Consider the following 26,128-nt stretch of genomic DNA (forward strand, 5'->3'; position numbering starts at 1 on the left):
TTGTGTTGAAAGATGAAAAACAGAAGAAAAAAATCAAATGCTGAAAGAGAAAAAGAAGTTGACTTCTCTCTCTTATTTCATTAAGCAAAATAACATGTACATATATGGTTCTATTACATTGGAAGAAAATAAATCTTGCTTGTGCAAGTAACCCAGCTGTAAAATCAGCTTAATGATAACCTAAACCTACTAAAACTGCTAAGTACATGGCTGAACCTTAGCTAATCAAAAAGTTACAATCAAATCAAACATAGGTCAAATGTTACAAAATTTCAATGATCAAAATACACCATGGACATTTGCATGTTGCATGCATGCTACTGTATTGTTGCTTGGACACTTGCATGCTGCTGAATTATTGCCAGCTTTCAACACTCCTCCTTGGCTACAAAGTAGCAAACTCCAATTTCCTTCTTCAAATGCTCGAATCTTGTAGCAGCTAGTGGCTTGGTCAAAATGTCTACAAGCTGAGCCTTCGAGCAGCAATGAATTAATTTGACTTCCTTAGACAATTCTGCCTCCCTTAAAAAATGATACTTAATCTTGAAATGCTTGGTCTTGCCATAAAAACAGGTTTTTTGGCAATGACAACAGTTGACTGATTGTCAACTTTGATCTTTTTTGCTTCCACTTAATCAACATTCAAGTCACTCAAAAGCTTCCTAAGCCAAATGGCTTGATTAACAGCAGTGGCAGCTGCAATATACACTGCCTCAACAATGGATTGAACTTCTGTCTGTTGCTTCTTAGAACTCCAAATAAAAACTCTTGAACCTAGAGTGAAAAAATACCCCGATGTACTTTTCATGTCATCAATTGAACCAGCCCAGTCACTGTCTAAATAACCAACCAATTTCAGCTCCTTAGCTTTCACAAGCTTCACTCTATAGCTTAAGGTTCCTGTGACATACCTTAAGACTCTTTCAGCAGCCTTGAAATGAGCACTATTGTAGCAATGCATGAATCTCGATAGAAGGCTGACTGCATACATGGTGCCTGCCCTTGTTGCTGTCAAATAGAGCAAGCAACCAACTAAACTTCTATAGCTCTTCTCATCAACTCGTGCATGGTCACTGTTGCTGGAGAGTTTTTCTCCCTGTGCCACAGGAGTACTAGCAGGTTTGCAATTGGTCATGCAAAAATTTCAATGCAAATGCTCATTGGCTTATGAAAATACCTTGCTCATTTTGATTCACTTCCATACCAAGAAAGTAAGTCATCAAGCCCAAACCAGTCATCTAAAAAACATCTTGCATTTTCTTCTTAAACTCCTCAATCAACTCGCTCCTATAACCAGTAACCAACAAGTCATCCACATACAGAGACACAATCAGCAAGGTTTTTTTTCAGCCTTCTTCACATAGAGTGTAGGCTCACTAATGCTCTTCTCGAACCCTAGCCTTGACAAGTATGCATCAATCCTGTCATACCAGGCCCTTGGAGGCTGTTTTAGGCCATACAAACCCTTCTTAAGCTTGTAGACCTTATGCTCTTCACCATGGACTTTGAATCCATCAAGTTGCTCAACAAAGATCTCTTCCTTGAGAAATCCATTCAGAAAAGCTGATTTAACATCTAGTTGATGCATTTTCCACTACTTCTGAGCAGCCAAGGCAAACAACAGCCTTATGGTGTCCAACCTTGGAACTGGTGCAAAGGTTTTAAAGAAATCGATGTCATGCTGCTGGTTGTACCCTTTCACAACCAGCCTAGCTTTGTGCTTGTTCAGTGACCCATCTGCATTATTTTTGGTCTTGAACACCCATTTCACACTAATAATCTTTTTGTTTGCTGGTCTATCAACCAGCTCCCATGTGTCATTTTTGTGGATCATCCTCAATTCAGCCTCCATTGTTTTTTTTCCAACGGCACTCTCTTATAGCCTCATCAAAGCAGGAAAGCTCAACAATGGCATACCACACCTTTCATAGATGTCCATTAAGGTCCTAGTGCCTCTAACAAGTGCATCATCATAATCATTCTCAGTTTCAGCTTCAATTTCAACATGCTACAAATCCAGATCATGCTGGTCTTGTTCAGACAAGCTTGCATCTGTTTCATCCCATTTTCAACAACTCCCTTTATTGAATTTCACATCCCTGCTCACAACAATCCTCTTTGTACATGGATCAAAGACCTTGTACCCTTTCTTCAGACTATTGCAGCCAACAAAAACTCCAAGCATGGACCTCTTTTTCAGCTTGGTTCTCTTCTCAGCTGGCACTAGTGTATAACATAAGCAGCCAAACACTTTCAAGCGTGAGACAGTTGGCTTGTGTCCAAACCAAGCTTGAAAGGGTGTTTTGCCTTTAACTGCATTAGTTGGCAGCCTATTTAGCAAATACACAGAGGTATTTACTACCTCAGCCCAAAAAATGTTAGGCATTTTGCCTTAAAACAATAGGCACATGGCCATATCGAGAACAGTCCTATTCTTTCTCTCACAAACACCATTCTGTTGTGGTGTGTAAATGGTGGTTAAATGATGCTGAATTCCAGCTTCATCACAAATCTTTTGGAACCTTTAAGACACATACTCAGTCTCATTGTCTGACCTCAAAATCTTTAGCTTGCAATTAGCTTGAGTCTCAGCCAATGCCTTAAACTTGCAGAAAAAATCAGCCACATCTGACTTTTGTTTCAAAAAGTTCACCCAACAAAATCTGGTGCAATCATCAATGAACAATGTAAAATATCTGCTGCCATTCAAAGAAGAGGTCTTCATAGGTCCACAAATGTCTGTAAGAACCAGTTAGAGCCTCTCTTGAACTCTCCATGCTTTGTGGATAGGAAAAGGCAGTCAGGTCTGCTTGCTAGAACTTCCTTTTAGCAGCATCCTTCTTTCCTTTTTCTTTCTTTTCTGTCCAAGGCTTCTCGCCATTGTAGCTTGAGCTCGAGCTTGAGCTTTCTCTGCTCCTGGCCTAAAAAGCTCCTTCAGAATGCTCCTTTATTCTATTTGCTCTTCTTTGCTCTTGTGAATAGAGAGCATTTATCAGCTCTGTCAAGGGTATAGCTGATAGGTCCCTCGAGTCTTCCAAAGAATAGATTTTTGACTCATACTTCTCTGGAAGAGTTGTAATAACATTTTCAACTATCCTTTTGTCACTAAACTCATCTCCAAGTAGTCTTATGTTGTTGACTGTGGCCGTAATCCTATCAACACACTACTTAATCGTTTCAGACTTATTCATCCTCAGATTCTCGAAATCCCTTCTAAGTTGATCAACTGCTGCTGCCTGGTCTTGTCTAACCCTTGAAACTCTTCCTTGAGTCTATCCCAGGCCTGCTTTGGAGTGTCACAAGCTACTATTCTTATGAAAATCACATCTAAGACTACATTTTGAAGGCATGACATAGTCTTATACTTTTTGGCACAGTCCTCATTGTGCTGCCTGATTTGAGCTATACTTGGATTAGCTCTCAAAGGTGATGGCTCTATGTCAGCTAGAACAACACTCCACAGATCATGAGTCTGCAGATATGTCTTCATTTTCATAGCCCAAATATTGTAGTTCTCACCAGTAAAGACAGCTGGTGGTGGTGGTGAAAAACTCATCCTTTTGCAGTAACCAAACAAGCCAACAAAGACAACTTCTGTTTCTTTTCTTTCAAGCACGAATCACTCAAAGAATCAACACACAGCAAGAGGCCCTCAAAGATAACAGGCTCTTGATACCATTTGTTGAGTTTTAAAACAAACAATAGATAATAATAAAAAACTGAAATTTATGTTGAAAAATGAAAAACAGAAGCAAAAATCGGATGCTGAAGGAGAAAAAGAAGTTGACTTCTCTCTCTTGTTTCATTAAGCAAAATAACATGTACATATGGTTCTATTACATTGGAAGAAAATAAATCTTGCTTGTGTAAGTAACCAAGCTATAAAATCAGCTTAATAATAACCTAAACCTTGTAAAACTGCTAAGTACATGGCTGAACCTTAGCTAATAAAAAAGATACAATCAAATCAAACATATGTCACATGTTACAAAAATTCAATGACTGAAATACACCATGGACATTTGCATGCTGCATGCATGCTACTGAATTGTTGCCAACTTTCAACAAATACCATATCAGAAAAGCTACCAAACTTGGAGAAAAGAAACTAAACAAGAAGAGAAAATAGAAACAGAATAGGGTCTATTTCTTTTATTGATAGTGACTCTAATATCTCAAAATGAGACAAGCCATGTATTTATACATCAAGGTTACTAATTCCAAATACTAATCAATACTAACAAGAACCCATACTAACTTTCTCAGCAACTAACTAACAGAAACACAACAATCATTGTAACTAACTACTAGAAATATAATTAACTAAGCTAAGCTAACTCTACTAAGCTACAAGCTAGACTACATTACTCTAATATTTATATATATTGCAAAGATCTATATGACATCAACAGTTCAACTAAGTACTTGGGATGTCTTAGGCATATGAACAAATATTAATATACCTCATCCAGATTTATCATGTAGCCCTTCTGAGAGTCATTAGCTTCCCGAATTAGGTAGTTCTCCATCACTTTCGATCCCGACCCGGTTGATAAAAGCAAAGAGGAACTCTTCGAAATTGACCTTTCCATTTTTATTATAGTCAATGATGAAGTTCATGAGCTTGATTGGAGGTAGAGAAATGATTAATTCAAAGAATATAAACCTAAGGTTATTATTGCTCTGGCAAAGTCACCAGCTCTTTCAACATCGTTGCCACCGCCACCTCCTGCAGGAGCCTATCGCAAACTATGGTGAAGTTAATCAAGTTGTTGGCCGAAAATAGAATGTGAATGTTACTTTAAATAAAATATAATGTAATTTTTATATATTTATATATTTGAAAATATGTGTAGTTAAATAATGTTGAGGGTTAGTTTTTTAAAATTATGACTAAACTGACATAATATGTAAAAATTGATAATTAAATTTATTATTATACTAATTTTTGGACAGCAACTTTCACCTTCTCATCACATTCGTAATAACACTTTAACGGGAATGGACTAAAAAAACAAAAATCAATAATGGTTAACTTTAATATTATTAATTAATTTCAAGTTTCCAACACCTAAAAGAGAGATCATGGAAAATTGCATGTACTGTATAAATTATGATCACGCGATCATGAAGAAACGCTTTATACCTAAGCGTTGTAGGTTGAAAATATATGCAGCTTGAGACGATTTTAAAAATAATAAAATAAAAAAGTAAAGGTAAGAGGATTGTAAACATTGTTAAAAGATAAATTAATTTGATTAAATTTGGACGTATTTTGAAACGAATTTATTGTATTAATCAATAGATTATTGCGTGGTTGAATTAACGATGTAGATGAAATAGTAGTAGATTATAAATATACTTGCAGTCACAACAATCAATCACCTATTAAATTGAGAGTTGTAACATAGATTAAATGGATTATCTGAAGGAAAATGATATAATATTATTATTCTACGGGTCTTCGTCTTGGACAGTCAAACTAAAAACCATTTCCTGGATCTATTCTTCTTCTTTCTTCCTTTTTCTATTCCCACTTGATTCACGATCAAGTTTAAAAACATTTGAACCTGCCAATGGCATCTTGAAGACTGAGAGATCGACTTGGCAATCATTGATCATGTCAATCCTGTCCGTCAACAAAACGGTCACAGGACTTGGAGGGTAGTAATGGGAGTACTGCTCTGAAACTTTCATGTTGTAGAATGGATGAACCAGCCATGCTTTCATTATCCTACGACATTCCATAACATCATCCTGCCCCACTTGGGATATTTGAGTTATAATATTAATGGAACAGTCGTAAACTAATATATATATATATCAAGATAAGGAAACCTGGCATTTTAATATTTTTACCTCGTGATCTTGGTTTATTAGCTTCAAAATTCTGGTGAGATGGGCATTATATGATGATGGAACTAACTCTTCTAGACTGCACCATAAAGCAGATACTGCAACAACGCTAGGTGGATATGGCACCAACTCGAAATCTACACCATGACAATTACACAAGTTACAACAACCAAGGTTCATTCGATTTACTTTGATTTCAATCTCTACTTGAAAATATATATATATATATAGATGCGTATTACCCAATATAGCTTTGACAAGTGTCCTATTAACTTGGTTGATTAACTCCTTGTGAAGGTTATAATTGATATCACAGATATAATTTGATGTAATCAGCTCTATATAGGAATAGGATGTTGTAGAACCAAGACGCCATTTTAAAGCCTGTAACACCATCAGTTCCATCTGCTGGATTGTGCTCGGTTGAAAACAATGCTCCAAGTCTTCCATCTTCAATCAAAACATTAACTTCCAACTGGTTAGTATCAATTTTTTTTAGAAACATTGATACATATATAATTCAGTAGTTTTTGTCGTCATCAGACAAAATTAATTGCATTCACCTGAAGTTCATCCAAGGAAGGGAGGGAAGTCTCGTTGAACTTGGCGGCAATGGATAAACATGCAACGGATAGCAACTCCATCATCCAATGCTTCCATCCCTGAATTATGCATGTTACGTATAAAAAAGTAGATGATTTAATTCTTAAAACTACAAATTGTAGTTGAGACTTGAAAGATAAAATGGCGAGATATCAGAAGAAGGGAAAAAAAAAAGAAAAAGAATCCACAATTTAAATGTTCCTTACATGGCACTGACTCATTGATAGGAAACGATCTAGGTAATTTACCGCATTGAAAACGGTTCCAATAGACAGATTTAACCGAGTACAAGTCTGAAAGAAAAACATCAAATGAGAGAAAACAGGCCGAAGTTTATTATAGAACCATTTCATATTAGCAGCCATCTAAGAGAAAATATAAGGACATTGATGAGGAAAGAAATTGAACCTTAATAAGCCACTGAACCGCTCTAAACCTAGCAAACACCAAATTTTTAGATTGGAGATAATCTAGATATCCAGCTTCAGGCATGTAACTGAACTCTTTCTTCAGGCATATTACAAGAGCCTGCTCCGAGTCTTCCTTTGTCGTATAAAATAAATCTGCATAGCCATAGCCCTTCCAAATGTAATGTTCACTTTCATGGCTAAGGTCTGGAGTTCCAGGACTCGAAAGCCAAACCTCATCACAAAGCAAATTCTCCATTGCAATTCTGCTTTCTGATTTCGAGAAAGAACTCATATAGAAAGGTACGTAGAAGTTTATAAATTTTCAATGATAATGTCTCATAGGAGATGATCTGACATGATAGTCACCTTGTACTGTACGTTCAACTTTGGTACAACGAAAGAGAAAGCAACACAAACGACATAGCCTGAGAGGGTTAAGTAATGGGTTTAGCCGTATAGAGCAGTTATAATTATAAGTTTTTTTTTTTTTTTCCCAAGGGGTAGTGGGGTAGTTGGATGGAGAAATGGGGGAGAGATAGAAGACATAAAAGGGGGGAGACCTCCCTCATGAAGTGGGGTAAATGCGGTTGCGATATTTGGTTTTTTGACTGTGCAGTAACCAATTGCGTGAACGCACGAGGATGGTTGAGCTGGTTTCATAAATGTGCAGCCCCTTAACGTTGGAAAAGAAACCCTTGATTTTAATTTGGGTAAACTAGCCAGGAATTCACTTAGCTTTCATAAGTTTTTTGGGTATTGAAAAATAAAAAAATTTATTTCAAGCATTGTTGTTAAAAATCATATTTATTTTAGGTATTTTTTAAAAAATAATTTTTATTTTGATTATCTCGTTAATTTTTATTTGGAATTGAATTATTTTGATGCATTAACTTAAATCCCAGTAAAAATTCAAGTTTTCCCCTTTAAAAATCGAGGTAATTCACCGAAACTCAAATTTTTTTCCTTGTTACTCAAAAACTAAAATTAGAATGAAAATGAAGAAGATAAAATAAATTTTCCCTATAAATATCTTGTAAAACCCCAAAAGTTTCCCTTTTATTGAAAAAAATTAAAATTAATACTAAAAAAATAAAGTAAATTAAATTAAGAAAATGGTTTTTTCCTTAAAATACCAAATTTTTCCTATAAAAATCTAAGCAATTACTATAAAATTTCAATTTTTTCCCTTAATTTAAAAAAAAGAAAAGAATAAAGGAAATTAAAAAATATAAAATTAATTTTCCATTTAAAATTAGGTTTTTCACTGTAAAAACCCATGTTTTTTCTTATAAATCCTAGGTATTTTTTCTTATACTAAAAAAAAACTAAAATTAATTATACAATAAAAGATAAAATAAGTGGTTAAAACAAAAACTTATTAAAACTAAATGACTAAAATGAATGTACAATAATATTAAATTAATGGTGGGTGACTAAAATGTAAACAGTTTTTAATGGAAATGTCTAAAATGAAAATAATTTTTAACAAAAATGCCTAAAATTGTGAAAGTTGAGTGACCAAGAATTTACCTTTTTTATTATAATCAAATAGTTTGAGGTTGCAAGGAGAGGTGTAGGTGGGGCTCACTTCACGTTGGGTTCGCCAGTTGTGCGTGGGGCCACGTTTTCAACTCAATGGATTATAAGGCCGCAGTAAGTGCTCACTGTGCAGCCAGCTAATTAGCGCAGAAAACCGACTCTTTTTTTGCCATGGATCAGCAAAAATATCTGCCCATGAGTACTGAAAATTTAGATACCCTTTTATCCATCCTGATTTATTCCCTCTTTCGTTCTTTTTCTCTTACGGGGCTAACAAAATTTCGGAGGACTATTAGGTAAGTGCTCATGTTTCATTGAAGTTATTTGACTATAAGCTATGGTTTTGATAATAAAAGTCAGATGAGATTAACAAAGTTTGATTACACACCCTATTGTTTACCAGCAACTTGCAAAGCATTCAACGATATAGAACTCATGAAAGAGACCACATACAGCTCAATTCGATAATAGTTAATGAACATCCGGAAAATTACATTCAGCTGAAATAGATATTAAAAAGATATCAATTCTTACATTCTAGATGATCACTACATTAAGGTCTCTCTCTTGTTCCAACATCACAAGGATGGCATAAGAAAATGTAAACCATAAAGTTTCACATCTGTTTGAGAAATCAGATTTCCCTGATAATATTGGAATCAACATCCCACATTCTTATTTACTGCAGTTCATATGATGAAAAACTGTATCCTGATCTTCCTTCATTTGTGGATTTCAGCTCAAGCTTCTGAAATGGACTGCAAATTCATAGAGGAGAATTTGGCCAAACAATTGAGCACAAAAGAGAAAGGGGAGATGGCAAGAGCATTGAACATTGGGATTACGAAGCAAAGAGGTATGGTATAATCTAGTTATTCAGTATTCTGGTCTTCCACTAGAAGAGATCAAGCATTTTTCAAGTATTTGCTCAAATTAGATCATTAACAGAAATATGGAATACCATGAAGAAATACAGAAACCTGCTATTAGGATCGTAATAGAAGCCGCTGATAGAACCATCGCTGCAAGAGAAGCAAACATAGTAAAATCCGGCTATGGTTAGCCCACAGTCTGTCCCAACATTTACGAAGTATTGCTCTTTCCATCTCTGAACCAGGAAAATAAAAGCAACAGAAGAGTTACTAATCATCAGTCAATTTATAAGTAATTCTTCAAATTAGTGAAAATAAATGAGACTAAATTACCATAAATATGTATGGGTAATTACTCAGGTCCAAAGATTTCCCCCCATCAACCTCTACTTGACTCTGAAAAGAAAAAGGGCCAGCTAAGTGAGCACAGTTCTGCATATAGATTACAAGCTCTAACTCCTTACCAGTAGTGGTGAAAAAGATGGAAACTTTGTCCAATGCCTTTTATCATCCTCAGGCCTGTTAAAAAGGAGGAAATGAATTACGTCAACCTTCCAACTTTCCACGGAAAGAATTGCTTATCATCAATTTTATGAAAAACGGCTCCATTGTTGAAAAGAAAGACAAAAAGAGAACGACAGAAAGAAACATACGATGCTTCCCACTTGCCAGTATAGAAAGTATAATTCTTTGTATCTACAATCTCCCCTTCCCAAAAGGTTACCACCTGAGAAACATTAAAAAGAAAAACAGCAAGGACACAAAAGGTAATATCAAAAGTCCCACAGTTCAACTAGATTTCCCATGTTGATTGGTGTCAACAAGAACGCATTTAGGAAACAATTGCAGATGTGATAACAACCGCTTACAATCTGAAGAAAAATGCATAATATCTCTTTATTACCATCTATCAATTTTGATTTTGTTTTTTTTGTATTAAATAAGTAAAATCCTAAGCGTTAGTGTCTCTTATGTATATCATAAAGATAACTATCTAATACAAGAGGTTAAAAAGGGGATAGTTTTGGCAGGTAAAATCCATGAAGAAATAGAAATGAAGATGTTGGCAGGAATATAATCAACCAAATTATAAGACAGTGTCCATGTCAAAGTTAAAATCTTTATGCTTTGGATGGTAGAAGATTCATCAAACATTGTAAATCAAACGAGCATTACACTATGAAACTTAAAGAGGATGTCCCAGCAAACATTTCAAAACCTATCCAGATGGTTAAAGCATTCAACTTACTGGTGTATCGGCCATAGGAACATTTAGAGCTTCCATAGTCCCACAAAGATACCCATATTCGAGATCACATCCTTGTATTCGAACATTAACTCTCCAAGCTTCCTCTTTTTGTAAACTAGAGACATTTTGTGTGCCAGAAAATGTCTGCAAATAAAACTGTGTTTTTATACAATCAACTAAAGGATAACATATAGAAAGTTTCACCCAGTTGCAGTAAACTAACCCAAACCAACTAAAGAAACCTATTCAGAAACTAAAATCAAACACCTAACAACGAATTATCAAAGGATACATAAGGCTGTTAAGGAATACAATTAAAAGTTTAAAATCTCAAGAAATAAGAAAGGGGGAAATTTCATTGACCTGTCCAACACTCAAAAGTGTACAAGCTGGAGGTGAAGTATCTCCGGAATTTGTACCTTCATAATTGAACAAATATATCGAACAGAAAAGCAAAAAGATAGAAACCTTAACTGCCGAAATCAGATTAAACTATATATATATAACCCTTAAAAAGGGGATTTAGAGAAAAATGGAAAAACCTGAAACTTGAGAAGGTGTAGAGCTCTCCGTGACTCTCACTGGCATTGTTTAGGATTTTCGTCGAGTTAATAATATTCGGGAATTAAATCGATCATCGGCAGCTAGAAGGCGAAGCTAAAGTTTATAAAGATCCGAGTAGAAAACGGGTTTATCCGTTTATAAAAATCCGGCTCGCGCAATATATTTTTGTTCCAAATTCTTTAGTTCTTTAATTCAAAACTTGAATTTTGCTTTGCTTAATTTTTTTTTTATTTTTAACATTATACATATAGGTTCTGGCCATATTTATTTCTGTGGCACAATGTGCTTCAGCACACTCAAAATCATGTCTTCCTATATTGACAACAATATTCATATCAATCGAACTTATACTCAATCGATGCTTTGCTTAATATTTTCATTGGCATAAATGAACAACAACAAAAATTTTCATTGGAACAACAACAAAAATTTTCATTGGCACAAAGGATTTGGTTTACCAAATGAACTCTCCTATGAACTTTTTTTTAATCGAAACACAAATATGAGAAAATGCATTGATGTAATTTTACTATACTTAAGAGATTTATTGTGTTAGTATCACCTTTCAGCCATGTCCTAAATCAATTGAAAACTCTTAATTTTATAAAATAATAAAAAACTATTGAAGATATTTTTTTCATTTCAAATCATATAAAATTTAAAAAATGTGCTTGATGGAATTCAAACCTAAAACACTATAATTTTCAATGTCTTAACCATTTCAATTAAAGCTCTATTTGATCCTTAAATCAATTTTTTTTATAAAGATATTTGTTATATATTTTTTCCACCCACATCTTGGTATGCAATAATCTAGACAAAGTTAAAAGTTTTAAGAGCTTGGAACCATGGTTGACTTTTGAGCTTTGTCTAATTCACTTATTTTCAATGTCTTGTTTGATGTTCTCTAGTTATTGTAAGATTGATGAACGACATTTTCATCCATTGAATATATGAGAAACTTAGTAGTTGCATCTAATGTACTTTGGTGTGTTTTCTCTCTAATATGCGAATAAACAATTTATCTCCATTCCAAATTGTGCATCCATTTATTACATTGTGCAATAATTTTGGCAATTTCATTCTCATTATTTGTAGCTTTGTTGTAAGGAGGTTCCTCAAAGAAAAGGAGGTTGTCTCTTATCATGTTATTTCTTTGTTGGAATTTTCAAGTAGAAAGATAATTCCAAAGAGTTCCTGGTCTCGCTTCCATTCAATAATCAGGTTGTGATCTACCCTAACAAAGTTCTCATTTAAGTTTTCTAACATCTTCTTTCTACTTGTTTTTCAATTGAAATATTTTGGAAAGCATTCACAACGTGTTGATAAATGTATTTTGCTTATCGAATTGTTGCCATAACATTGGTTTGCATCTTTTCAAAGAAGTTTTCTTTTATGCTGGAGCGATATTGACCACAAGGTGCAGGCAATTTATTTGACGTATAGATATTGATTCAAGTTTATTCTATTATTATTTATACAGATGCACTTCAATATCCATTTTTTTTATTGAAGAGATTCTTAAATTGTGACTTCATAGACCACTCTTGCTACAGAGCAAGCAATGAAGAGATGGTCTTTTAATTCTTCTACATCATTGTACGATGGAAAATCCATCTTGCCAGTGTTAATTCTTTTCTAAATTTCCCCTTCACAAGGTAGACAATTGTTATAGGCTTTTTAGAAAAGAATCACAATTTTAAAAGGTATTTTTAAAGTCCACAATCTATCCCATAATTTCCTATTTCCATTTACTCATTATTTTTCCTATTATCCTCTAGATTTACATCAAAGTTGTAAGTTGGTTTTATCATAAAACAACCATTAAAGGAATGTTTCTAGATCACTTGATAATTATACTTACAAAATGGAATTTTCTTACAACCAAATCAAGTTAACATCTAGATTTTGAAAACCTTTTAATTTGATGGAATGAGTACATGGCCTTTCCTAGTCTTTATGATGTGAAACATCATCTTACAAAATCAAGCCTTTCAAGAGAATTTCCATACCAATTAGTGTACTCTTTGAACTCCTTGAGTGACTTTTCTTACATGTTTCTTCCATGAATTTCTCATCATGACAATATTTCTTTGACTAAGGTGTTAGAGATGAGCCAATTGTCATATTTGACAATTCTTCATGCCTACTTAACAAGCATGGCTCTATTCAAGCTTTATGGATTTCTGAAACCCAAACCTCCATTCATTTATTGATGAAAATTGTTCCAATTTGCAAGTGCAATATACATTCCTTCTCTTTATGTCCCCATAAAAAATTCTTAATGATTTCACCAACTTTGAAACATATCTTTTTAGGGGCTTGGAAACAAGATATGTTAGTAAAAATCTCCAGTGAGGAAAATCTCGAACACACGAACAAAACTCGAATAGAAAAAGAAGAAATAGGATAAGGCTCCAAGACGTGTATGAAGTCACTATCTTTAAGGTTATATTCGCCACCACCTATCTTTGGTGAGCAAAAGAGTTTCAAGAAAATTAACCTCGACGATACAATGAAGCCAATGACTATTTGCGTTTTGCACTGATGATAATAGTCTACTAAGCACTGAGCAATGTATAACAAGAAACTCAAATTCTACAAAGGATTTCTGCAGTAATACTTTATAAAATAATCTAATAATTTTAGAAAATATAAGAAGGAAAGAAAGAATTTTAGAATTTGTTGGTGTTTTCCAAATGAAATCTCATTCTTATTTATAGGAATTTTCATATCTCTACATCTTTCGATAGGTGTCTTTCTGAATAATAACGTCTTTAAAATAAACACATAATTATTCCTTTAATATTATAACTATTCAAATGATATTGTTTGAATATTTATAATTCTTTTCCAAAAATTAAATAATATAACTTTTGACTAATGACAAAAAAATTTATCTTTTAATTAATTACACTCATTCATTTATAGTTATTGGAACACTATAAATATTTGAAAATGTTCCAACAATCTCCCCCATCTTCAAAATATTTTAGATTTTGATATTCTTGGAAATTAATTTGCATAAATGAAGGTGTCTTACGATTGAACCTTCACTTAGTGAAAATATGTTATAGTTAATCGAAATTGCATGGCAGACTAAGCTTTGAACCAACTATTCCATTTGATTAACCAAACACATCTTCTCACACAATGATTTCAGCATCGGTCAATGCATAGTGTCTAGGGACACTATTATGGCCATGTGTTTGTGTCCTCTTTTCATGAGTGCTGTTAGAGCCAAGTCTTTGAGCTCCTAGAAGCGGTCACATTTCCACTCACATAGGTAGATCCCATCAAGAGTGTTCCTGTAATTATAACACTCTAACATATTTATGTTATGGGTCCATTAAGAGTACATTACTCATCCTTCCCTTATCATTACAGGTACCTAGCACTTTAATCTTAGGATGGATTTATTTATAGTGCTAATAATCACATACTAATGATGTATTTTGACTCATTGAACTCAAGACTTGACATTATACCAAGCGTTGAGTCAAGTTTCCATCATGGGTGACTCTAATTAATAGGCTTGAGTCTCATCCCTTTTGAGGTCCTTTTTACTACATCTCTAGCAAGACTTTTTGTTAAAGGATTCGTCAAATTTTTACTTGACCTCACATAATTAATAGTGATCACTCCATCAGAGATTAATTTTCAGACATAGCTATGTCTAAATCCAATGTGTCTAGACTTTTCATTATATACTTAGCTATATGCCTTTTCTAGAGTAGCCTCACTATCACAACGGATAGAAATAGGTGAAATTGGCTTAGGCCATAAAGGTACATCATAAAGAAAATTTCTTAACCATTCTGATTCTTTAGATGTAGCGACTAATGCAATAAATTCTGTTGCCATGGTGGAATCAATAACACATGTTTGTTTCTTGAAACCCCAAGAAATGGCTCCTCCACCAAGAATGAAGATCCATCCACTAGGAGATGCGTGATCTTCCAAACTTGTAATCCAACTAGCATCCGAATACCCTTCTAAAACTGGAGGATATCCATTATATCACATTTCATAGTTAATTTTTTTAAGTACCTAAGTACTCTATTCAAAGCTTGCCAATACAAACTATTGGGATTACTTGTGTACCTATTCAATTTCCCAACAACATATGCAATATCTGGTCTTGTACAAGTCATTATGTATATAAGCCAACCAATTGGACTTGCATATTTCAATTGATCAATTTTCCTACCAACATTAGATACTAATTTTATTTAAGGGTTCATGGGTGTAGATGCTGGTGTACAGTTGAAAAGATCAAACTTTTTAATCACCATTTCAATGTAATGTGATTGTGATAAAGCTATAGTGATTTCATCTCGAGTTATTTTAATCCCAAGAATAACATCTGCTACACCCATATCCTTCATAGTAAAGTTGTTTGACAAGAATTTCTTTGTATTTTCTATTTGTTCCAAATTCGTGCCAAAAATGAGCATGTCATCTACATATAAGCAAATTATGACACATTTTCCATTTTCAAATTTGCTATATATGCACTTATCGAATTCATTTATTTTATAGCCATTAATTAAAAAAACCTCGTCAAACTTTTGGTGCCATTGTTTTGGTGATTGTTTAAGTCTATATAAAGATTTAATAAGCTTACATAACTTTTGCTCCTGTCCTGGGACAACAAATCTTTCCAGTTGTTCCATGTACACTTCTTTTCCAATTCACAATTTAAAAATGCACTTTTAACATCCATTTGGTGAAAAACCAAATTAAATATAGAAGTAATTGATATTAAGAGTCTAATTGTGCAATTCTTGCTACTAGAGCATAGGTATCAAAGTAACCAATACCTTGTTTTTGTGTAAAACCTTTGGCTACCAATCTTGCTTTAAATTTATCAATGGGTCCATCGACCTTCATTTTCTTTTTGAAGATCCATTTACAACCTATTGGTTTGAAACCCAGTGGAAGATCAACTAAGATCCAAGTTTGGTTTCCCATTATTAAATCCATCTCATCATTTATTGCTTCTTTCCAAAAAGCATAGTCTTCATATTTCATTGCCTCTTCAAATGTAATAGGATCAGATTTCGTATTATAATTATAAGGTATCTTATTGCATATACTTTCACATTTTTCTTCTACAAGAAACATAATGAAATCTGGTCCAAAATCTGACCTTTTTAATCCACTTACTTTTTCTTAATTATTGACAATATTCATCATTATTATCAATTTGTTCTAATGGAATCTCATTCTCATTTGAAGAATGAATCAATTGTTGTGGTTGTAATTGTCTTAAAATAGAATTAAATCTACTTTCATCAAAAATAGCATCTCCTGATTCAATAACAATATTAACTGAAATTGAATCATTTGGTTCAATTACCATGAACTTATATGCTTTGCTATTATGTGCATATCCTATAAATATGCTCTTGTAAGTAATGGAATTGTAAATCGTGAGATATAATAAATTTTGTGAGACAAGGTCAGAATGAATTCGGGTTCTCCTGTTCTGACTTTGGAAAATCATAAAAAATTGGAGAAAAATAATTAGGTGTTAAAATTTACAAGTTTAAATTATTAATGAGTCTATTTTCAATAGAAACAAATGGAAACATCATCCAAATTTTGTACTCAGAGATAATTAATTTTTAGCAAATAAAGGTCAAAACTATCAGACATCAGAACAAGGGTAAGTTTGAAGATTTTACTGTAATTATTGGCTAAACCAAAAATTTTGAAAATTTTATGGTAGAAAATTATTTGAGTCTAGTTTCAAAGACATCAAGCAGATCTCAATTTGAAATTCTGTAGCTCAAGATATAAATAATTTAGTAACAGTGACTCAAGTAGACAGCTTTGAAGGAACATATAAGTAAATAGTGAAAACATATATGAATATTTAGCTAGCATGGGTTACATTAAATGGACCACGCGGCCAAGGCCAATTTGGGTCGAGTGGGTCACACGGGCAGACCACATGGGCATGTGAGCCCATTTTCACTGAATTGATTGCTAAGGTTACACGCGTCACCCAAGTCGACTGTGAACCTACTGTAGGGTCGGTAAGCATCATTTAGACACCTAATTGTACGAACTGACTGTTTGATTTATATATGTGTTGAGCATGATGATAGTATGCTTGTATACTAAACTGGTTATATGTACTGATGTCCTAAGATAGCATGTCATGACTTGTATGTTGCATTGTATGGGGTTGGGTTGATTATATTTGGAGGAAGTGTACTGAAAGGCTCTTAAACCTAACATACTGGCAGCTCAGCTGCAAATTATTGTTTTGTGCCGCATTCGGTACTACCTGGAGTGTAGGGATGGGTGGGTTGATTTGATCCCCACATGGAGTGTAGGGTTGGACGGAGATGGTGTGTAGAGGCTGGTTGGGTAGGACTTTGTTACTAAATACTGCATGATTGCTACTGATACTGTGATGGGCTAAGGCCCTACTACATATTTGATAATGTATTGAGATGGGCTAAAGCCCAAACTGTTACTAATACTGAAAAAGGGCGTAGGCCCAGGACTGCTTTAACTGTGCACTGTGATTTGCTATTGTTTGTTTTCTGTGGGATTACACATTGAGTTTTTGTAAACTCGCCCCTTTTGTTTAAATGTGCATAGGTAATCCCCAGATCTAGACAAATCGGTGCAGCGAAGGACTCGGCGGTGACCACAGTTTTGGACTTTCATGGTTTTTAACCCATATTTACGATAATTGGTTTTATTTCTATATTATTTTTACTGGCTAAGTTTTTGGGTTGTAATTGGACTTTTGGACTTTGATTTTGGGTTTTAATTATCTTTACCTTATGGATTACAACTGCTAGTAGTAGGAAAACTCGGTTTTCAAAAGAAACAAATATTTTTCCCAAACGCACGATTGTTTAATTTATTTTAAAAGCTTCCGCAAACGAATAACGTTTTGAAACTATCGATTAAATGAGCAATACAATTTTGGAACTAATAAGATATTAAGATAAAGAATTCAATGGAAATGGTTTTCACGCGACGGCACGGTTTTCAAACACCCTATCATGTGACATCGCCAGATTTGGCCATAACGTCTAGGTCGGGTTTGGGGTGTTACAATAACTATTCAAAAAATATTATTTGAATAGTTATAATATTAAATGAATAATTATGCGTTTATTTTAAAGACATTATTATTCGAAAAGACACCTATTGAAAGATATCCTATGAAGAGATATAAAAATTCCTATAAATAGGAATGAGATTTCATTTGGAAAACACACCAACAAATTCTAAAATTCTTTCTTTCCTTCCTCCATTTTCAAATATTATTATATTATTCTATAAAGTATTACTGCAGAAATATTTTGTAGAAATTGAGTTTTTTTATTATACATTACTTAGTGCTTAGTGGACTATTCTCATCAGTGCAAAACATAAATAGTCATTCACTTCATTGTATCCTCGATGTTAATTTGCTTGAAACTCATTTGCACACCGAAGATAGGTGGGGGCGAATATAACCTGAAAAATAGTGGCTTGATACATGCCTTGGACACTTTTCCTATTTCTTTTTTTTTCTATCGAATTTCGTTCGTGAGTTCGAGATTTTCCTCACCTGAGATTTCTACTAACAAGATATTGATTTGCCATAATTTAATATGGAAAATTAAGTCCTTTTCGATACTTAAAGGAGTTTGTAATCTAACATTTAGATGATATTTTTTTAATTTTATGAATTATGATATTTTCATAGTAATCGAGCTTGAAAATCTCAGTCAATAAAGGATCCAAGGGGCATTCCTGATAGCCTCGGAAACACCACTTGATCTCTTTATTGAACAAGAATTAATCAATATATTATGTATATTTTTCAAAATTATACTTTGGGTATTTTTATTTGTTTATTTTTTTAGTCATATAGGATTAGAATGTAGATTAGTAAAGATCATCTTCCATGAGAAGAGTTAAAGGGGTTGAGAATTGATGAAAATTGTTAAGCCGAGATTGTGTATGATGTCACGACATCAAAAGCTTAAGTTGCGACATTGTAAGTCATGCCTATGGATGAAATAGAGTGGATGTCATGAAATTGGTATCGTTGCCAATGTCGTGACACTAACAACAGTTATAAGCTTTGAGACTCCAAAATGAAAACACGGGCAACGTCGTGACTTTCCCTTCTCTCGCAATGGCCCAACATTGTCTTTAAATATGTTCAATAATTTAATGATATAAACAATATTAGCTTACATACAATTCCCATCCAAATATATATCCAATATATTTTTCATTTTGATCAATTTAGTCCCTATACTCAAGATACACATATTTCTCGATATCTAACATCATATTAAAATTTGATTTCACATTCTTTCATTAGGGACCCTACACTTTTCATCTACAGTATAATCTAATTATCATTTTCAATTTATTCAATTTAGTTTCTAATGTTATGAAGTTATCTAACAAGATTAATTCAAATTTCTAATTTAGTCATTAACACCATCTAAGCCTATTAACTATCAATTTATTCAAATTCAAGCCAAATTCATCAACTCCTCTTTGATGGAAACTTTATAAAAGCTAAATAATTAAAAAAATTGATAGATGGTTTAGCTAAATCAAGCTCCCATGATCATAAATCTATAAAAAAATTTAATGAATTTAGCTTGGTTACCTTGATAATTTGTATGGTCGAATACAAGCTTTCAAAACTAGAGTTTTCTTCTTTCTTTCTTTTCTTTTTGGATGATGAAGGCTCAACATTAATTAAACAAAGTGGAAACAACCATCATCATCCACTAATTCATGATAAATAATGGTTAAATACTCATTTTGGTTATTTGGATAATTTCTAATTAGGTCCTCAAGTCTTTTCTCAATTAAAACTCAATAACAATTGGACTTTTACAATTTAGTCTCTAATCTTTAATTAACTTTCTCGGTTAAATTATGTAATCGATCTTCAATATATTTCTATACTAACTTGGAAAATATTTATATTTCATCTTTACAGGCTTAGTTTATGGAAATGAGGTTTTAAAACTACATTTTTTGACACCATTTAAAATCAGGTCGTTATAAGACATGACTTGCTAACAATAATTTTTCAACCATGTCTCAAGACATCCTTCCAAGTCTCAAGAAATACCTTGTAGGGACAATTTTTAATCCCGAAGTTATTGCTTTGAACAGCTAAAATTCATCCCCAACTGCCATAAACATCCACAAACTTGTTCCTTGATATAAATACACTTCAAGACTAAAGAAAGATATCCAAGCATCAAGATCAAGAGAAAAGTGTTTGAGTTTTAGTCTTTCATTTCTCTTGTAAATATTCTATAAGATCTTGTATCTGTAACACCCTATACCCAACCCGATCATCAGGACTGTGCTACAAGATGTTGCATTCGTTTCGGAGAAACTACGACCAATTATATTCATTTTCTACCATTGAACATTTCGATAATGCATAATATAAGAATATAATATGATATACAATCATATTTTAGTCTTATATGGTACGATAAACAATCATATTTGAGTCTTACACGAGCTTACAAAAGCCTTATTACTAACCCGATATTGAATTAGGATCAAATTGTAATGTTTGCAAAATCTTAGGTTGATGTCGCGACTTCGAGGGTTCCTCGTCGTGACACAACATACTGACTTGGTCTCATCACAACAACAAAGACTCGGCCTCATGACATGACTGTTTGTTTTGAAAATGGCCTAAATGACACCAACCTACATCACCTAAACATTCATTTCCATTAATACCATTTTCCATTTCAACCAAAAAACCATTTCAAACTTAAATTTCCAACATGTTTCGTCATTCACATGATCATTTGTAATTTATAACCATCCAATTACATATTTGATAATTATGCAGCTTTAAAACATTACCAAATGGACATATACAATTGAGTATGAACACAAGTACTTCATCTTCTCATATAAAGTATCTAATTTTCAAGTTCATCCATATAATCCAACCATTTAACCATTCTAATTCATCAATCTAAGTCCTAATATGACTTGATCATATAATAAACAAACTGACTCAGCCTAGGTACATGCCATATAACTAACAAAAAGAGACTTTACAAATATTGATGAGTTGGGGATTTCTGGTTGGATGCTGGAATCACTTCTCAAGACCTTGATATGTACCTATACCTGCACATGGGAAAAACAAACTGTACATTAAGTGATAATTCTTAGTGATTATTTATGAATCAAGACAATATAATACAAGTTAAATCAATTGCATACAATCAATTCAAATCCCATTTTCATCCAACTAATATGTCATACATACCAATTCTCAAACAATATGTTAATTAACATATGCAACTAAAAGTACCAATAATACTATGTGAATCAATCTATACATGTTTCAACTAACAAATCTAAAGAATATATCATATTAACATATTGGTATTATTGATGTTCACCTTTCTATTCAATTCATAACATACGATCATATTAACATACCATTTCTGAACCGAATCTACTAATTCGTCATGTTTTCATATCGACCCTCCAGCTCGTATATTTGGTTCGTATGATCTTCCACATGCTATCGATATTCATATATCATAATTCATCTTTGTATCACCAAATCACATAACCATCCAATTCATATACCATTTATTAAATTTTACACTTTATACCCCTATTAACCTGACTCAGACTTGAATAGATATACGGATCCTAACCAACACACCAATTTGGCACACAATGCCTCATCAAAATGTTCGAAGTAAATAGATTACACCCAACGCTCATCGATATAACCGAAGTAAAGGTTGTGCCCAATACTTATCGAAATGTCTGAAGGAAAATATGCCCAACTTTGTTTCCATTATGAAAATGAACGTTAGAAAAAATGTGCTTCACTTGTTTAGATCCTCTAGATAATTTCACGCCTTATTCTTCGCTTTAAATCAAAGGATATTTTCAAAAGCTCACATGATTTAGGATGGCAATTCGTACTCACTATGAGCTCAAATTTGTCAAAATTTTTCTTTAAACCCAATAGGTCGCAAAAAGGCTAAGGTTATCCTTAATGGTGTGACATGTCTTCCAAATTGGTTTAAAAAAGATATAACAATCATCTACAAGTAATAGGTGCATAATTGGGATACGTTGTTGACCTATTTTTAATCATTTCATCTTTCCATCAAGTTTTGATTTATTCAAGATCAAAGAGAAGGTCACCTTATCTAAGGCCTTGTTTCGGTTTAATAAACTTTGTGGGTTCTCTATTAAATAACACCTGATATAAGACAATTAGGTTGTCGAGACATACAAAAATAGAAACTTACTTGGAAATATAAATTAGTAGAAAGTAGCAAGTAAGGTTGTATTCACAGAGAATGGTGATAATTTTATTCCTTGAGTAAAAACAAGTAAAATAAATAAAAGGGGTTTTTTTAGAAAATCGAAAACTAAATTTAAATCAACACTTCACAAAGAAAGCAATAAATAAAATTTTTGGAAAATCAATAGGGAAAACTATATCCAAAGGTAAAATCTTTGTTTCATTCATAGATTCGATCAACAACACAGGATAACTTTGATTCCTTTAATAAATTAGTTCAAGTTGTTGGCTCAACGTAGGGTAACCAATCTCTCCTTACCTATTCTGCAACCAAGAGACAGCTCATTTGAAATTATTTTCCTAATCAATAAATAACCTTGTAACTTAGCGCCAAAGATTTAACTCACCAACAACATTAAGAAAGAGAGATATAATCTTAACCAACAAACTTACCTCAGTGGGGTTTATTTAAGCTAGATCTCACTTTCACACCACATAATTATAAGCTACGACATAACCTTAACCCCGCTTGTGGACCTTCCACTTCTTGTATACCAAATAATTCCCTATATGTAAATCAAGGCTTCAATCACAAAATGGCACCTAAACTATACTCTATTACCTAAATCACATTAGTGGTTAAAATAATCTTTTAGCCAATCATTTTGTAACATGTTGTAACAACCTGATTTTAGATAAATCAGAATAGTGGTTTTGGAACCACAAATCTGAAGTCGTAAAATTATTTTAATACTATTTTACATGTTTACAGCATGATAGCATGTATGTGTGAAAATTTTGTGGTTTAATTTTATCGTTTGGATGTTTAATTTGATAAAAGGACTAAATCGCGTATAATGCAAAAGTGGCATACTAATTGTTTAAGTGTTTACTTGCTATGATTAATTAAATGTGAGATCTTTATATGGTAATTAGACCATTGGTATGTTAGTGGATGATAATGGCTTGGCATATTGAGTAATTTTTAAAGTATTTAAAGGTTAATTAAGTAAATAAGTAATTAAAGTTAAAATTAATTAAAATAAAAGCCAAGTATCATCTTTTCTTCTTTCTTCAACGATTGTGAAGAGAAGAACGCCATTTTTGTTGAAGCTACATTCGGCCACTTTGATTACTCAATTAGGTATGCGTTTTTATCCTGTTTTTTATAATTTTATGTTTTTGAAATCATTGCTTTATATTCTAGCTAGCCCATGCTTTAATTTTTGAATTTGATGATGATTTTGTGAAATGTCATTGATGAAGATTCAATATTTTTGTTGTTTGATGATGAAAAATAGATATTTGTTGATAGATTATCATATTTTATAAAGTGATTTTTGATGAAAATCCAAATTAGGGATTTATTTGTGAAATTTGCAAATTGAGGGGTTGAAATGTGAAATAAATGGAATTAATGGGCTGCTAGGGACCTAGGGAAGATTCGGTCAAGCATGGGTTTAATGAAATTATGTGTATTTTGTGTTGTTTTGAAATAGGGACTAAATTGAAAAAATGTGAAAGTTTAGGGGCAAATGTGTAAAATAGCCCTAATGTGTGTTTTGGGCTAAATTGAATAAATAGTTGATTAAATAAGCTAATTTTGATAATATATAGATCAAGAAAGTCGAGATTGGGATTAGATTGGGGAAAAGGAAAAGCGGACGAATAGTCGATAATTTCAATCCGAGCAACTTGAGGTAAGTTCGTATAATTAGAATTGAATTTTCATTTAATTGCAATTGTATGAAATGATTAGGTATATATATGTGAATTGATTGGATGAAATAAACGATATTGAATTGCTTAATTTGAAATGTATTAGTAATACTAAGCCCCATTTGAACTATAGAAAATCGTAGGATACAAGTGACATGTCACTAGGGTTACCGTTTTGGCCGAGCTCTTGTATCTTACCGTTTTAGCTCGATAGAGCTTACCATTCTTCAGATCAGAATGAGCTTACCGATCATGGCTCGAAAGAGCGGAAATGATAATGAATTAATAGATTACCGATTAATGCACACAGTGTGTATCACCTGAGTATCCTTCGATATTTCATTAAGTTCAACGGGCATTATACTGTTACCGATTATATGATTGAGAATGAAATGGAATATGATCTATGTGAATTGTATAAATGAAATATGATATATGGTATGAGGACGTATGGAACTGGAAACGAGATTTTATGAAATGTAAGAATGAAATGATATGTTAGTTGAATGCCAAATTGAATCATTCATGGATGAAATGTTGGTTATATGCATATTTAAGACTCTAACCTATTAAGATGTATGTGTGATAGGCATTTGAATATTCGAGTTAGACATATTGATTTAATTGCTTAAATTATGCAATGTGGTAAGTTTAATTCTATTATACGGGCTTACTAAGCTTTAATGCTTACTCAATTTATTTCTTCGTGTTTTATAGAGGTTCGTAAGCTAGCTCGATTTAGACGGCGTCAGAGATAAGCGTCACACTATCCAGTCAATTTCTCAGTACTTTAAGAGTTTGTACTTATGACGTATGGCATGTATAGGCTAGTTTTGTTATGTTGGTTTGGATTTGTATATGTATAGCCATGTGAATTGGCTTGAAAGTGATGTGAATTCGACTTTATAATTAGCTCATTTTGGAAGTGTGTTATATGGTATATCTTGTGCGATGCATGATTTTATGAACTGGTTTGAGTGATGTCAATGTAGTTGATGGATGTGTTTATGAGTTGTGGTTTTATCCATGCGAGTTGGTTAGTAAATGGTGTAATTGTTGGAAGTTACTTTGACTATACAAAGGAGCTTATTTTGTGCATTGATAAATGATAGATGATGTCTATATTCTATCTTGTGATTCGGCAAAGTTGATATATTTATGTGACAAATTATTCGTTTAAATGTTAGTGTTGGTATGTGTTCGTATTTGCTATGTGATGACTATGTGATGAGTATGCTATGCTATGTGAATTTGGCTATTTGGTGTGGCTTATTAATGACCTATGATTTGATGTATAAATTGCCTTGTAAATTGTTTTGTGAATGATGAAAATTGCTTTAGTCATTAGGTGAGATAAATTATGATATATATATGTATAAGATGCATATTTATATTCGGCTATGATATTTTGTTCATTTTGATAAGCATGATATTTTGTTTGTGAAATTGGTATGCTTGATTTGTCATTTGTGCTCAGAATGGTTAATTTTGTTATGGTGGAATGCACATGAATTTTGGTAATGTATAAGAATTATATTTAACCATTTGTTAATGTTTACTAATGAATCATATTTGGATAACTAATAAATGGTATAATATGATTTGTTTTAACTCATTATGTGAAAGTGCATAGGTGTATAAAATGGTTCGTATAAAAATTAGCCATTGAAATAAATGTATACAAAAGAATGAGGTGATATATGTTATTGATATATGGAATAAAATATGCTTGAATTTAATTTAGGTATTCGAATACCATGAATGTGATGCCTTTATGGTTCGGTTCGTATGTTATATTTATAAAGTACATGTAATGCGACTTTGTTGCATCTTGGTTGGTTCGAATATGTGATTAAATAAATGACTGTGTTGATCTGTGTTTTGTACGGTAATGCCTCGTAACCCTAATCCGGCGACCGTTACGGGTTAAGGGTGTTACACATGTGACACTTTAAATTAAAATTAAACTAATTGAATTGAATTGAATTATAAAAATTTTAGATTTAATTAAATT

At 32.8% G+C, this 26,128-nt stretch overlaps 3 protein-coding genes across 6 annotated transcripts; all 3 read right to left on the bottom strand.

Moving 5' to 3' along the window:
• Positions 1-631: 631 nt before the first annotated feature.
• Positions 632-1,135, bottom strand: LOC107898183 (secreted RxLR effector protein 161-like). The gene has a single exon (XM_016823718.1). It carries the CDS (start codon positions 1,133-1,135, stop codon positions 632-634), a length of 504 nt encoding a protein of 167 aa, XP_016679207.1.
• Positions 1,136-5,273: 4,138 nt separating this feature from the next.
• Positions 5,274-7,382, bottom strand: LOC107898409 (putative cyclin-D7-1). The gene is made up of 6 exons (XM_041091237.1): positions 6,868-7,382; positions 6,666-6,752; positions 6,420-6,518; positions 6,099-6,306; positions 5,860-5,993; positions 5,274-5,757 (listed from the first exon to the last, which is right to left on the bottom strand). Exons 1-6 carry the CDS (start codon positions 7,159-7,161, stop codon positions 5,503-5,505), a joined length of 1,077 nt encoding a protein of 358 aa, XP_040947171.1. The 5' UTR covers positions 7,162-7,382; the 3' UTR covers positions 5,274-5,502.
• Positions 7,383-8,883: 1,501 nt separating this feature from the next.
• Positions 8,884-11,305, bottom strand: LOC107899322 (glucose-induced degradation protein 4 homolog). 4 transcript variants are annotated; one of them, XM_016825004.2, is made up of 8 exons: positions 11,072-11,305; positions 10,893-10,948; positions 10,530-10,673; positions 9,934-10,007; positions 9,745-9,799; positions 9,614-9,676; positions 9,389-9,516; positions 8,884-9,166 (listed from the first exon to the last, which is right to left on the bottom strand). In XM_016825004.2, the coding sequence occupies exons 1-8, from the start codon at positions 11,115-11,117 to the stop codon at positions 9,088-9,090; spliced, it is 645 nt and encodes a 214-aa protein (XP_016680493.2). In that variant the 5' UTR covers positions 11,118-11,305; the 3' UTR covers positions 8,884-9,087. The 4 variants fall into 4 exon arrangements, with proteins under 4 accessions (XP_016680493.2, XP_016680495.2, XP_040947173.1 ...); XM_016825006.2 differs by having other exon boundaries at positions 9,370-9,516; XM_041091239.1 differs by having other exon boundaries at positions 9,370-9,516; positions 10,530-10,685; positions 11,072-11,232.
• Between the last annotated feature and the right edge of the window lie 14,823 nt (positions 11,306-26,128).

This window comes from Gossypium hirsutum, chromosome D04 (genome assembly GCF_007990345.1).
Source record: "Gossypium hirsutum isolate 1008001.06 chromosome D04, Gossypium_hirsutum_v2.1, whole genome shotgun sequence".
NCBI classification, from domain to species: Eukaryota; Viridiplantae; Streptophyta; class Magnoliopsida; order Malvales; family Malvaceae; genus Gossypium; species Gossypium hirsutum.

Coding starts and splice junctions, on each gene's coding strand:
- LOC107898183 (XM_016823718.1), bottom strand. CDS start 1,135: ATGACCAATTGCAAACCTGCTAGTACTCCTGTGGCACAGGGAGAAAAA.
- LOC107898409 (XM_041091237.1), bottom strand. CDS start 7,161: ATGAGTTCTTTCTCGAAATCAGAAAGCAGAATTGCAATGGAGAATTTG. Junction 6,307..6,419: donor CTTCCTTGGATGAACTTCAG/GTGAATGCAATT, acceptor TTTTGATTGAAG/ATGGAAGACTTGGAGCATTG. Junction 5,994..6,098: donor ACTTGTCAAAGCTATATTGG/GTAATACGCATC, acceptor GTCATGGTGTAG/ATTTCGAGTTGGTGCCATAT.
- LOC107899322 (XM_041091238.1), bottom strand. CDS start 11,117: ATGCCAGTGAGAGTCACGGAGAGCTCTACACCTTCTCAAGTTTCAG. Junction 10,949..11,071: donor TACACCTTCTCAAGTTTCAG/GTTTTTCCATTT, acceptor TCAATTATGAAG/GTACAAATTCCGGAGATACT. Junction 9,677..9,744: donor CATCTTTTTCACCACTACTG/GTAAGGAGTTAG, acceptor TTTTCTTTTCAG/AGTCAAGTAGAGGTTGATGG.